Raw genomic sequence first — 14,552 nt, forward strand, 5'->3', positions numbered from 1 at the left:
GCCCAGAAAAGGGCTTGGTAACCACTCACACCAGAAGTACTAGTCCTCCTTGAACACCCCATACACTTAATTTTTTGTTAGAGGACCTTTTCAATTTTTCCTGATTGATAAATGAATTTGTATTGTGGATACAAGGAGAAACCATTTGGAATAAGATAAACTATCCAATGTGTCAATTTATATTTCATCAAGGCTCATCAGAGAAGCTCAAGTAGCCTTGTGTACTGTTTTGCTTTTAGAAAATGAGAGTTAATTCAGACAAAGGAACTTCACCCAGCTGATTCAGTTTGGAGTATCCTCAGTGTAACTCCAGTTAAATATTCTATTTCTTTGGCTACAAAATTCTCTTTTTTGTTAACTTTTGAAGGATAACCATGTCTCTTTTGTTCCAATACTGAATAAACCTAAATATTTTATTGCAATATTGAATATGGCGCTGGTCTGAGCCAGACCAGAACATATAATGCTTAGGATAGTGCCTGACACTGTTCAGGTATTAATTCCTTACAATCCAGCTTCTGACCTTATCATTCTACCAAAACTGCTCTTTCTAAAGTCAGTAATGATGTCTTAGCTGCCAGATCCAATGTTTTGGGTTTTTTTTCTCAATTCTCATTCTCCTTGACCTCTCTGCAACTTTTGACACTGTTGAAAGTCTTCTCTATATTTTTAGGATATCACTCTCTCCTGGTTCTCTTCCTACTTATCCAACCATTCCTTCTCAGTCTCTTTTGTTGGATCATCTTTGAATTCACACCCCCTAAGATAAGACATCTTTCAAGGTTGATACTAGACCTTTTCTTTTCCTTCCCTTCATTTGGTGATCTCATAAACTCCTATGGATTTAATTGCCAGATCTATGTTGATAATTCTTTAATCTATCTATCCTGCCCAAACTCTCTCCTGTCAGTCTCACATCTACAACTGCCTTCCATACACTTCAAAGAGGATGTTCAGTAGACACTTTAAATTTAACATGTTCAAAATGGAATTCATTATCTTTTCCTTTAAAACTCTGCCCATTCCTACTTAACCTATTACCATAGAGGGTAACACCTCCCAGTCCCTCAAGCTAATAACCTAGGTGTCATACTTAACTCATTACTACCTTTTACCCCCTATATTCAATCTATTGCCAAAGCCTGATGATTTCACCTTTGTAACATCTTTCAAATATCTACTGTTCTCTTCTTTGATACTTCCAGTACATTAGCCCTGGGAGTCAATCCCTTATACCTAGACTATTGTAATAGTCTGCTGGTAGATCTGCCTGCCTCAAGTCTCTCCCCACTCCAATCCATCCTCCAATTAGCTACTAGTGATTTTCCTAAAGCACAGGTCTGGTCATGTCACCCCCTCACACTCAATAAACTCCATTGTAACCTACTGCCTCCAAGAGCAAATACAACATGCTCTGCTTGTCATTCAAAGCTTTTCATAACCTAGCCCCCCTCCTATCTTTCCACTCTTCTTACATCTTCCTCTCCAATACATACTCTTGCTCTAGCAACCCTGGCTTCCTGGCAGTTCCATGAATAAGACACTCCATCTCTTGGCGGGCATTCTGTCTGGGTGCCCCCCATGCCTAGGACACTCTTCTTCTTCAACTCTATCTATTAACTCCCCTGGCTTCCTTTAAGTCGCAACTAAAATCCACCTTTTGCAAGAAGCCTTCCCCACCCTCTTAATATTAGTGTCTTTCCCATGTTAATTATTTCCTATTTATCCACCATATGGTTTGCTTTGTTCATTTGCTTCTTGTCTCCCCTATTAGATTGCTTCTTTTGTGTCACCAGTGCTTATGTAGCACAGTCCCTGGCACATAGTAGGTGCTTAATAAATTTTGATATATTGATGACAGTTAATTGGTCAGAGTATTTGATTTCCTTCTCAAAGCACTTGGATTCAAATCACAGTTCTATCACTTCAGTGTTTTTGAACAAGTCACTTAACCTGCTTCAGTCTGTTTCTTCAACTGCAAAATTAAGGGATCAAGCCAGATGGTCTTTATTATCCCTTTCAGTTTATGGGTCTTTCAAATGAATTGAATTCAGAACCAAGTTCTTTGCTTCAATTCAAAATTATAATCTGCAAATGGAATGTTATACTTGACTTCTGACTAGGATTAGTTCCTGAAGTACTATTTCAGGGTAAAGATAAGTTCTTTCTTGCAAAAGTCCTGGCACTTGAGCCTCAGACAGAGAGGCCAGATACATGAATTTTCTTTTATTTTTTCTTGAGGCAAACAGGATTAAGTGACTTGCATGGGGTTGCACGGCTAGAAATCTGATGCTGGATTTGAACTCAGATCCAGTGCTTTATCCACTGGACCACCTAGGTGCCCCAAGTTTTCAATGAAGAAATAGGTTCTTCATTTTGTTTTGTTCTTTTTCCAATGCAGGCTGGAAGAATAGAGGCTGCTCATGGGTCTGATCCCTCTATTGATTTACATGTAAGATTTTATCCCTTCCTTTTGCAACCTAGGTGGGTTTGACTCTGCTTCTCCTGGATATATGGATATGTCAGCATATTAATCTTGAACTTACTGAAGACACCAGATCATAATAACCCATTTGTATTTCCAAGCTCAAAATATCTGCCAGCTTCAACCTTGACCCTGCCTTCTCTCCTCCCACTCCCCAATAACTGGATTACAAGTATGAACTACCCCAGCTAAAGATTAAAGAAACTTGAAAACTTGTTGCCTCATTTGGTGAAGCAATGCAGTGTGGGAAGTGCCTCCAGATACAATAGATTCTGAAGTACATTTCCAAATCTGATCCCTAGGTAATAATCTTGAGGTGATATAGGGGAGACTATGAGGAGCCTACACATGATTCTATAATAAAAGAGGCTTCCAAATTTGGCCCTTCAGAAAAACTGAATTTGGAGAGACTAGCAGGACCTATTAGGATGTTTTCATAAAACAAACTGAAACATTACTTATCTTGTAACTTTTATATAGACTATACCCCTTAATTGCCTTAGAACACAATTAAGGAATTATTATTAAATGACTTTGTAACAATTGGCAGGGGAGGGGGGGATACTAATTAGGTAATATAAGGGTCAAGGTGTCTTTGGGAGCTATGGATGGGGAAGTGGATGGAGTATATCAGACATTGAGGGAGTTGTGAGAGGCATGGACCTTGGGCAATCTAGCGCCAAAGAGAGTCCTTGGGTCAGTATTCGTGTCTCTGTCCTAATAAGGGAATTACAGTCAGGCCTTCAACACTGGAAAATTTGGCAGGGAAGGCAGGAGGCTGAGACACAGCCTTAGTGCTTTTTGGAGTCCAGGTCCCACCACCACATCACTTTCAACCTGGATCCTCCTGTCCCTATGCCTATAAATAAAGCCTTTCCTAATTATAAGCCATTTCTATTACGGATCAGTCTACATTTTGCTCCAAGCTTGCTACAATTTCTCCAATCTAAATGATCAAAATTTCTTATTCCCAATTCTGAAATAACTTCTACCTTTTATTTGTCATCCTCTGATTGAGATCCAGCCTGTCACATAATGACTCTGATCAGTTCAAGGAGGTGAACATGCTGTATTCACATTCAGTTTTGACTGAAATTTTTTAAACATCCTCACCTAACTAAGGCACTAGAGATAGAGTAATTTGACCCCACAGTATATTAAGATCTAGATAAACTGTAACTACAGCATTTCCCAGATCTACATGTCAGAAACCCCAAAAAGGGAAAATTAAAAAATAAAGAAAAAGTTAGTGGGAATGACTTGTTTTTAATGAAGGGATGCCTAGCTCTTTGTGATCATAGATTCTGTCTCAAAATGTTCACTAAGCATTTCCTTAAAGATGGATCCCTTCTACAATGTCCCCAGGAATCCTAGTCCTTCTCACTGGTTTACAGTTTGCAGACTTGGTTTTCTTTTCATTGGGGAAACCTAGATCATTTGTAAAAGGAGGTCAGAACCTGAGAAAATTTCAATTGGAAATTGATGGGAAGATTTCAATTTGGCTTTGATTAGTATACGTATGGGCATGTGCATTGGTTGGGAAGAAGAGCCCCGGAGAAACCGGGAACACTCGCCTCCTGTAGGGGTAGGGAGGAGACAAGCAGAGAAGAATCTGTCAGGATGTTTCCATAGTCTATCCATTCTGTTTCCCCTTAGGGATACAAGTAGCAGCACCACAGCCTGGGCAGTCAGCAGATATAACCCTACATCAAGAACCCCTGAGGACCGGATGTCTCTTCCGCCCCGCCTTCCTCCGTGATTTCCCCCGCCCTCCGCTTCCTGTGCGCATGCGCTAGCTCTTGGCTTGGAGCAGCCATGATGGTGGGTGTTTTCGGCTCCTTGGAGCGTCCGGGCGCGCGTCCGGGGCCGTGGGGACAGCGGGACAGCAAGCGGGGAAACTTGGGGGGGCTGCTCCCGCCTCGCACTAACTTCTCTCCTTTGTATTTCCCCTTCCTCACATTCTTCCTGGGTGCCCCCGGCGCCGCCAACCCTGCAGGAAGGCCTGGACGACGGCCCTGATTTCCTCTCTGAGGAGGACCGCGGAGTAAGTTTTGTTTCGTTTACTTCTGGCGCCCCCTCCTCTTTCCTTCGGGGCTCGGGAGGGCACCTCCTTTGTCTGCCCTTGCACTTCTCCCCTTGACCAGCCTTGCACTCTGCTTCTGCCGGCCGCCCTGCTTCGCCCCGCCTTTCTGTAATTTGCCTTCATTAGGGGACGCCCCTAGTGCTGTGTCCCCGGCAGTTTTAAGCTGCCGTTTTGCTTTCTTTCCTCCAGCTTCGTCTTCTTCTTGGGCTCCTGCTTTATGTTGAACGCCGAGTTCTTACCCCGCCCGGCAATCTAGTCCTCCTAAGAGAGGCTTCAGAGAATGTTTGAGGCTTCCCATTCCACCCTAGTGTGCATGAAAATTCGTTCTTCTACTGCCCAAGGTATTTTTATGAGAATTTTCATACTTTCCCCCTACAGACTCTTATGCCTCTTAATCCAAAACAACATTTTTATCTTAAATTACATTTTTAGCAAGTGTCAGTTTTCATACCTTAACGCCATACCTCTAATAATCTGGTAAGTTAAAAAAAAAAGTATATACAGAAACGACTCTGTAGTTGAGAATATTTGACACTATGGAAACTATCTTTTTCTTTTGCCCTAGTAAGAGAACATTCTTCTCCTCAGAGTAATTATTTCAGAATTGGTCTCTGAAGATCCCTAAACTTCCTCTTACTCTGTTTTCCCATTTACCATTGCTGAAGAATAAAGTCTCACCTGTACCTTGCAAATGTGATTTTTATAGTTATTAATGATGATTCCTGTAGCCTAGCAGGGTTTTCACTGATTTACAGATTTATAGTTTTCAGATGATTATTTTCCAGAAGTATTTGCATTTTACTGCCATATCTTAGATTATATAGGGACTGAAATTGGTGAATTCTTGATAGAAAACATTAAGGATAATGTATGTGTAGAATCTATATAAAATTGTATGCCGTCTTGAGGAGAGAGGGGGGAATAATCTAAGTTATGTGGAAGTGATTGTAGAACACTGAAAACAAGTAAGATAATAAAAAAAAAAAATACAAAAAAGAAATCCAGAAGACATGGAATCAAAAAAAATTAAAAGAAAAAAATTAAAAAAAACCAGTAAGGATAGTATATTAATAAAAAGGAAGACATTGATAGAAGGGCATACTTTTTCTAATGATTTTTTTATGATACATTGATACAAAGATGCAAAAAAAAATCTGATATGGAATCAGATTTCAAAATACAGTAAGACTACAGTAATGAACAAATTATAATCTCTACTCAAATATGAAAAGAATTTGTGAATTTGTTATCGTGGGGAACACTCCACTAACACACATCCCAACTATTTATGACTTATCAGATAATTCTTAAGGAGTTATTTTTTTGAAGATTTTTATGTCCAGCTCTTCAGGACCCCATTTTGGATTTTCTTGGCAAAGCTACTGGAATAATTTCACCACTTCTTTCTTCAGCTCATTTTACAAACGAGGAACTGAGGCAAACAGGGTTAAGTGACTTGCCCAGCATCACATAGTGAGTGAGGCCAGATTTGAAGATGAGTCTTACTGACTCCAGGCCTTACCTTCTATCCCCTATGTTTATAATTGTTGACTGGTTTAAAAAAATGCAATTTTTTTTTAATATATTAAAATCTTATCTTAATTTTTCGTTTGTGTTGGGAAGGACGGTGAAGTTAATTGACTAGATATCCAGTTAGTTAGAATAAGGGAAAATGAAGCCAAACTCTTCAAATACTTTTTAGTGAAACTCTTTCCTGATCTTTTGACAATTTCCTGATCCAGTTTATGATTACCTTACCATCTACCACATATAGCACCTTGTTCCTCTCACATGCAGTTACTTTATCTTAAGGTATTTGAGCGTGTTACATTCCTTTACTGTATTGTTTCTTATCCAAGCATTGTATGTTACTTCCTGTGGTGACAGGCAGGCATACAGTGTTTAAATGATTATTAACTCAGTTGAATCAGCGAAAGTTACTTAATAAGATGAAATAAAGTGTTTCTTTGGGCAACTAAACTGATTTTTTCTGAAATCAGAGTGCCCAGCAAAATGGTACCACTTGCTTACCTTTGAAGCCCTGCTAATTATAGCTGTAAACCAAATAATTTTGAATGGTAAATTATAACTAATGGTGTTAAAGTAGTACATATTGTTTGCTTATTTATGTCATTAGCAGTGGCTTAATGGAGTTCTTAACCTTTGGGGAGTCATGGAATCCTTCCTCAGAATGTTTTTAAATGCATAAAATAAAATGCATAGGTTTACAAAAGAAACCAATAAAGATGAAATTTTTTTTCTCCCCTGAAATCTCATTGACTCCCTGAAATCCATCCATGGATCCTTTGGGGGAGGCAGTAAAGCTAAATATAACCGTTTAATGAATGGAACTGGAAATTTCCATTTAAAAAAAAAAACCATATAGGAGTAGAACAGAATATTTAAATAGGAGATATTTTCTTAATGACAAACCTTTTAAATGAGAATAGACAAATAATGAATTTGGACAGTGGTTATATTTTGATCACTTAATATTTAAATTTAAGAAAATATATTATCTCTCTTTCCTACCTTGTTGCCCCAGTCTAAAGTTGATAAAGAAGAACCTTGTAATAAATATTCACAGTCAAGCAAAACACATTCCTGCGTTGGCCATTTCTCAAAATTATTCTTCATTATGTGTCAAGAGATGAGTAGGTTATTTTACAGTCAGTGCTCTGAGATCATGGTTAGTTATAGTCTTTAGTCTTTCCAAGTCTTTTGTTTTTATAGCGTTGTTACTGTATAAATTGTTCTTTTCACTTGATTCTGCACCAGTTTCCATACAAATCTCAGATTTCTCTGAAATTATCTTTCATCGTTTCTTATCGTACAGTAGCATTCAATACATTAATTCATTCAACTATAATTTGTTCAGCTGTTCTCCAAATAAGGGCACCTTCCTAGTTTCTATCTAGTTTTTTACCACTACAAAAAGAATTGATATAAATTTTTTAGGACATAGGGATTTTTTTCCCTTTCTTTGGGAGTATTATTGTATCAAAGAATACAGTATGTACAATTTTGTGACTTTTGGGGCATAGTTTCAAATTGCTTTCCAAAATGTGTGGACCAGTTCCTTAATGTGCCTATTTAGCAAGCCCCTATAACATGTCATTTTCCTTTTTTAGCAACCTTTCCCAACCTGATGGATATGATGTGGTGCCTCTGAGTTGCTTTAATTTTCATTTCTCTTATATTTGATTTTGATTTGGAACATTTTTAACATCACTATTGATAGCTTACACTTTTTTCTTAGAAAGTTTTGTGTCCTTTAGCTATTTATTTATTGTTTGGAGAATGGCTTTTGTTAGCCATTTGAATCAGGAGACCTTTAATGAAGAACTTGCTGCAAAGATTTTTTTCCCCCAGTTAATTGTTTATTTTTTAATCTTAGCTACATTAGGGCAAAACTTCAATTTTATATAATCAAAATTGTTCTTTTCTGTGGTTCTATTTCTTACTTGGTTATGAATGCTCCTTTCCTAGATTTGAAAGTCAGTTTCTTTCTTACACCTCTAATTTGTTTATGATTCATCTAAGTTGCAGGTGTCAAAGGGTGTTAAGATGTAATTGGAAAATGTTTAACAAAATAAATAAAAAATACCATACAGCACAGGTAATGTTAATTTGTGGTTTTCAAAGTCTGTGTGCAGCCACCACTTCTGCTCTAAGTCATTTGCCCAAAGGGTTAGATGTTGGTTTATACTTAGTTTCTGCTGAATTTCTTTTCCAATTTTCCCAGCAGTTTTTGTGGAATAGAGAGTTCTTTCCCCAGTAACTGAGGTCTTTGAGTTTATCAAAAACTGAACTACCATGTTGCTTTGGTTCTCTGTATTGTGTACCAGATCTGTTCCTTTGATTATTTGACCCATTGTTTTGATGATTACTGCTGTGTCGTACAATTTGAGGTCTGATACTCCCAGACCCCTTTGCTTCCTACTTTTCTGATTATTTTCCCTGCAATTTTTAGCTTATTGTTCTCCAGATGAATTTCATTGTTAACATTATTGTCATTATGTTTACTCTTTTCAATCTACAAAGTAATCCTGTAGTGTATTTTAGGATGACACTGAGTAAATTAATTTAGGTAATATTGACACTTTTCATTATATTGACGTGAACTTTTCCATTGATAATGAAAATTTTTAAATTCTTTGGTGAACTAGTAAATTCCTCTTGAGTAGGGATTGCATTATTATGTTTTTCAATCCAATGGTAACCTTCCTTTCAGCTTTGCACTAAATTGACATTCAATAAGTGATAATTGATTAAATTTACTTCAAGTGGTTTAAAGGAAGAGAATAAAGAAATATTCATCCCCAATAGATATTTGAGGATCTATAACTTATAGTCTTCCATTTACACTATATTTTTACACTCTGCCTTTCTTGTATATGCATTGTTATTTACATATTGTTCTCCCCTATTAAGAGCAGGGATGTTAGTTTTTGCTTTTTCTTATATCAGTACAAGCTCTAAATAAATGCTTCTTATCTGACTAATGAGGCAACTTGTGTAGTTCTTCCTGATTGAGGCCTGTAGAGCTGGATGAGTGTAGAAATGAAACTAAGTCAAATATAATATTTCCTTAAGATGTGTTTGAAAGTTTGATTTAAAAAATTTGTGGGTTAGGTTGTTAGACTTTAAATTTTTTGTTGTAACTTAAGAGCAAAACCAAGTATACAGAATAAAAATAAACCTTAACATAAAACCTTTAACATTTTACAAAATGTAATAAATTAACATAAAATTTGTTTGCTTTTTCTTCTTTTATCTCCATCTGAAGTTCCTTTGCCTTTAGCTTTATTAAAGCTTAAAATGGCACTGAAACTTTTGGGATACCATGTGTGTGGTGTGTACATGCATATCTTTACATGGTTGTAAAGTATGTGCTGTTTAGGTGCAGTCTTTGCTAAGCAATAAAAATCTTGACCAAAAAAATAGAATAAATCTTCTTTTCTTTATGGAAAGGACCAAGGTTCAACATAGCACAGTAGAAGAAAAATGAATTTAAAGTCAAAAGATTTGGGTTTGAATCCTGACTCCCATTTGCTACCTCTCTGACCTTGGACAAGTTATTTCACCCTTTTTGGATCTCACTTTCCTACCTTGTAAAATTAGGGGATAACCTACTGCTACCAGATAACCTCTGAGGTTTATTCTAGCTCCAAATCTGTGGTTTTATGTACTATAGCATAGCTTTTTATATAAACACAGAGCCTCTGTGTGTATGTGTATGTATTAGAGTTAGAAGGGACTTCCAGAAATCATCTCATACTTGACCAAGAATTCATCCTACAAGATCTAAGATCTAAAACAAGTAACCATCCAGCTATTTAAATATCTAGTTCCTTATACTTTTGAATGGCTTTAACTCATAGGAAGTTTTCTTTTATATCAGGCTTACTTTGGTACTCTGCAATTTCCTGGTGTTCCTAATTTTTTGCCCTCTAGAGACAGGCAGAACTAGTCTTATAATTGCTTCTACATAATCTTTCAAATACTCTATGGCAGCTGTTGTTCCTTCCCTAATTCTACTCAAGGCTAAGCATGTGGTGTGATACCAAGGCATTTTACCATCCTGATCACAGCATATGAAAATTCTTCCTAAAATGTGACAACTGGAACTGAACACAATACCCTATATGTGGGTATATAGGACTCTGTATACTAAGTATAGTAGGACTCTGATTTCTCTAATCCTGCATACTCTATTATGCCTTTCTTAAAGCAGACCAAGATTGCATTTAGTTTTTTGGTTGCCATATCACACTTTAGACTCACTGACCTTGCAATCCCCCAAAATCTCCATAGCCATGGTTTTCTCAAATTGTGTTTGTCTCAGACCTATTCTATTGCAATAGCCTGCTAGTTGGTCTCCCTACCACAAGTCTTTCCCCACTTCAGTCAGTCCATATTTCACTCAGCTGTCTAAATGATAGTTCTAAAGCACAGATCTGACCATGTTTCCCCCTGCTTCAATGTTTCTATCACCTCCAGGATGAAATATGAAGTCTTCAGTTTGGCATTTAAAAGTCCATTATAACCTTATTTCTGCTCCCTACATCTCTCCAGTCTTATACCTCACTTTCTATCCACTCTCCACATGTTCTTAGATCTAGTGACATTATACTCTTTGCTGTTCCCAGAACAAGATTCCATTTCTAGACATTTTCACTGGCTGGCTATCCCCCATTCTGGAAATGTTCTTCCTCCTCACCCCTGCTTCCTAGCTTCCTTCAAGTCCCAGCTAAAATCCTGCCTACCCGAAGGCTTTCCTGAGTCCCTTTAAGTCTAGTGTCTTCCCTCTGAGATTACCCCTAATTTATCCTGGTGTATGCATAATTGTTTGCACATTGTTTCCCCAGTTAGATTGAGTTCCTTGAGAGCTAGGACCATCTACTTCTTATACCTGGTGTATAGATAGCATAGTGCCTGATACATAATAAGTGCTAAAAAGTGTTTATTGACTGACTGATTGTTTTAGAACTCAGGTGTAAAACGGAAATCTTGCTATACTCTCTTCCATTAGAGTGAAAGCTTCTTGAGAATAGAGACTTCTTGTATCCGTTATACTTGTCACAATCCTTGGAATGTAGTAAGCATTGCATTTAATAAATATTTGGTGATTGGTCATCTTCTTGTGAAATTGATTTTCTTAATCCCTAGCATGAGCCTACATTTATACCTTTTCAGTTTGAATTTAGTAGATTCAGCCAAAGTTTAAGCCCATTAGAATGTTTTGGGGTTGGGCATGGTTATATTTTCCTGTGATTCCTATTACTGGGGGAAGCTGAGGCTGGTAGATGTTTTGAGCTCTGGATTTGAGCCTCAATTGGTGAATGTGTGTCTGTGTTAAATCTAACATCAGTATGATTGAGGAGCCACCAGGTTGCCTCAGGACAGACAAAGTTGGAAACAAAGCAGGTTAAAGCCTCCTTGCTGATCGCTACTAGTGGGATCAGACCACTAGTCTGCTTGAGGAGCCACTGTATTTCCAGCCTGGTTGAGATAGGGAGAGCCACCCTCTTTATTTTTTAATAACCTCTTTTGGGAACTTAACTATCCTCTATTGTGTTAGCTATTTTGTATCATCTTTATTTTGATGACTACACTGTTTAATGACTTTGTCCAAGTATAACACCAATGTGATACCCATAGCAGTTGCTATGAATATCCATACATGTTTCCAGGGTTAATTGGCAAAATATAAATAACTCTCTTCCTCCAAGATGAAACCAAGATATTTATTCAGATAGCCGAAAACCAAATCCACTGTGGTAACAAAGAAGTTTATACACATCACCATTCCACAGAGCACTGACATCCCCCAGCCTTACCTCCATTAAGCCTCCCCACAAGCAAGCTCCCCTAGATAAAATTCCTCCGTCTCTCACTCATTTTAGCTGTTCTGCCTCACTCTCTCCCAGCTCTGCCTCACTCTCCCTTTCTGCTCCATCTGTTTGGCAAGGTCCTCTCACCATGCCTTGTGACTTAGGCTCCATCACAGCAGTCAGCAGGGCTCAAGCTCAAAGCAGGTCACATAGGCCTATTAATGGCAAAGAAAGATCTTGGAGCCAAATGTAATGTTAATAGAATGGGAAGATCTTTCCAAGTTGACATTAAACCTTAATCACTAATGTTTGGGTCCGACTATTCAACTAGTTCTAAATTCAACTTTTATAGTTTAACCCATAAATCTTCATCCTGGGATGTATAGAAAGCATAGGAAACTACTAAATGCTTTACAAAATCTAAATTGTATTTCTTGATCTACCAATCTAAGTATATCAAGTACTTAGTACATCAAGAACCTGTGGTTTCATCAGTATGAAACTCCTTCCCTCCATGCGTATTAGAGCTTGTCAGAAATATAAGTTTTAGGTAATTGATTGAGTTTCAGAGAGGGAACTGACTTAAAATAATCATGTCTAGGAAATATCAAGAAATGGAATTTGACTCTTAAATATAATACTTTATTCATTATGCCACATTTGTGCCAGTCAATATGAGACCAAAGAAATGAGAGGAGTCTGCTGTTACTTATTCTTAATGAAGCCTTATCTAAATGTTTATTAACCACAGAATTTTGCCAAGAATTGATGTTAACTCTCTGTCCTTTAGTTTGTTGACTTTTTTCAAAAATCAGACATCTGCCCATCTGCAGCCTTGCTGTACCTCTCCTATTCTTTCTGAGGTCTTTGACAATAGCTCTGCAATCATATCCAAGAATTTTTTTCAGTTACTTGGGATGTAGTTTTTCTGACCTTCTGGTCACTTGAACTCAACTCATCCAGGACATATAGGTTCATTCTTATTATCTCTTTGTTTGTTTGTCTTGAGTGGCAAGTTTTAGCCATTTTTGGTCTCTTGTCAATCCAGAAATTCTTTTCGGAAGAGAAAAAGAAGAAAAATAAAAATTGATGGTGTAGGTATAAGTTCTCAATTTTTTTTATCTCCCCATCAATCTTAAACAGTTCTTTGAACCTCTTTTTTCCCAATATAGTCCCCCAAAATCATTTTTGTTGTTGGTGACATTCTTGGCTATACTCAACTCATTCTGAACTGTACAGATTTGAATAGTATTCTTCCCCCCCCCTTATGTATTTGTTTGTTTTTAGTTTTCAGTATTCACATTCACAAGACTTTGAGTTAGAAATTTTCTCCCCATCACTCCCCTCCCCACACCTCAATACAGTGTGTATTTGGATTACCCTTTCCCCCAGTCTGCCCTCCCTTCTATCATCCCTTCCCCCTTCTCTTATCTCCTACCCCTCTATTTTCTTGTGGGGCAAGATAGATTTCTGTACCCCATTACCTACATGTCTTTTTCCCAGTTGTGTGTAAAAATAATTTTTAACATTCATTTTTAAAACATTGAGTTCCAACTTTTATCCCTTCCTCCCTCTCCACCCACCCCCACTGAGAAGTTGAGCAATTGGATATAGGTCATACATGCAAAACACTTCCATAATAGTCATATTGTAAAAGACTAACTATATTTCCCTCCATCCTATCCTGCTCCACATTTATTCTGTTCTCTATTTTGACCCTGTCCTCAAAAGTGTTTACTTTTAATTACGCCTTCCTCCCATTTGCCCTCCCCTTGCTTATTCCCTTCCCCCCTACTTTCCTGTAGGGCAGGATAGATTTTCATACTCAGTTGAATATGCATGTTATTCCCTTCTTATGCCAAATCCGATGAGAGTAAGGTTCCCTCTTTCCCTCTCACCTCCCCCTCTTCCCTTCCATTGTAAAAACTTTTTCTTGCCTATTTTATGTGAAAAATAATCTACCCCGTTCTCTCTCTCCCTTCCTTTCTCCTCCCAATATATTCCTCTTTCACCCCTTAATTTTATTTTTTTAGATATCATCCCTTCATATTCAAATTACCGTATGTCCTCTGTGTATGTGTGTGTATATATGTATATGTGTATATGTATGTATATGTATACATATATGTATATATGTAAATTCCTCCAACTACCCTAATACTGAGAAAACTCTCAAAGTTTGCAAATAAAACTTTCCATGTTAGGAATGTAAACAGTTCAACTTTAGTAAGTCTTATTACTCTTTCCTATGATTTACCTTTTCATGCTTCTCTTGATTCTTATATTTGAAAATCAAATTTTTTGTTTAGCTCTGGTCTCTTAATCAAGAATGCTTGAAAGTACTCTTTTTTCATTAAATGACCATTTTTTCCCCTGAAAGATTATGCTCAGTTTTGCTGGGTAGGTGATTCTTGATTTTAATCTTCATTCCATTGACCTCTGGAATATCATATTTCATGCCCTCAGATCCCTTAATATAGAAGCTTCTAGATCTTGTGTTAGCTTGATTGTGTTTCCGCATATTAATTCTTTCTGGCTGCTTTAGATATTTTTCTCCTTGACCTGGGAACTCTGGAATTGGGCTACAATATTCTTAGGAGTTTTCCTTTTATTATCTCCTTTAGAGATGACAGGTGGATTTTTTTCA

At 37.3% G+C, this 14,552-nt stretch overlaps 1 protein-coding gene across 4 annotated transcripts in view; it reads left to right on the forward strand.

The window, feature by feature from the left end:
- Positions 1–4,014: 4,014 nt before the first annotated feature.
- The window catches only part of SNX6 (sorting nexin 6), an 83,707-nt gene continuing 73,169 nt past the window's right edge, over positions 4,015–14,552 (forward strand). The window contains exons 1-2 of one of the 4 annotated variants that reach the window (XM_072629634.1): positions 4,015–4,306; positions 4,482–4,529. In XM_072629634.1, the coding sequence (XP_072485735.1) occupies positions 4,301–4,306; positions 4,482–4,529 (54 nt within the window). In that variant the 5' untranslated portion in view covers positions 4,015–4,300. The other 3 variants (XM_072629635.1, XM_072629637.1, XM_072629638.1) reach the window with 3 other exon arrangements.

The sequence above is a fragment of the Notamacropus eugenii genome, chromosome 1 (genome assembly GCF_028372415.1).
Source record: "Notamacropus eugenii isolate mMacEug1 chromosome 1, mMacEug1.pri_v2, whole genome shotgun sequence".
Taxonomy (NCBI): domain Eukaryota; kingdom Metazoa; phylum Chordata; class Mammalia; order Diprotodontia; family Macropodidae; genus Notamacropus; species Notamacropus eugenii.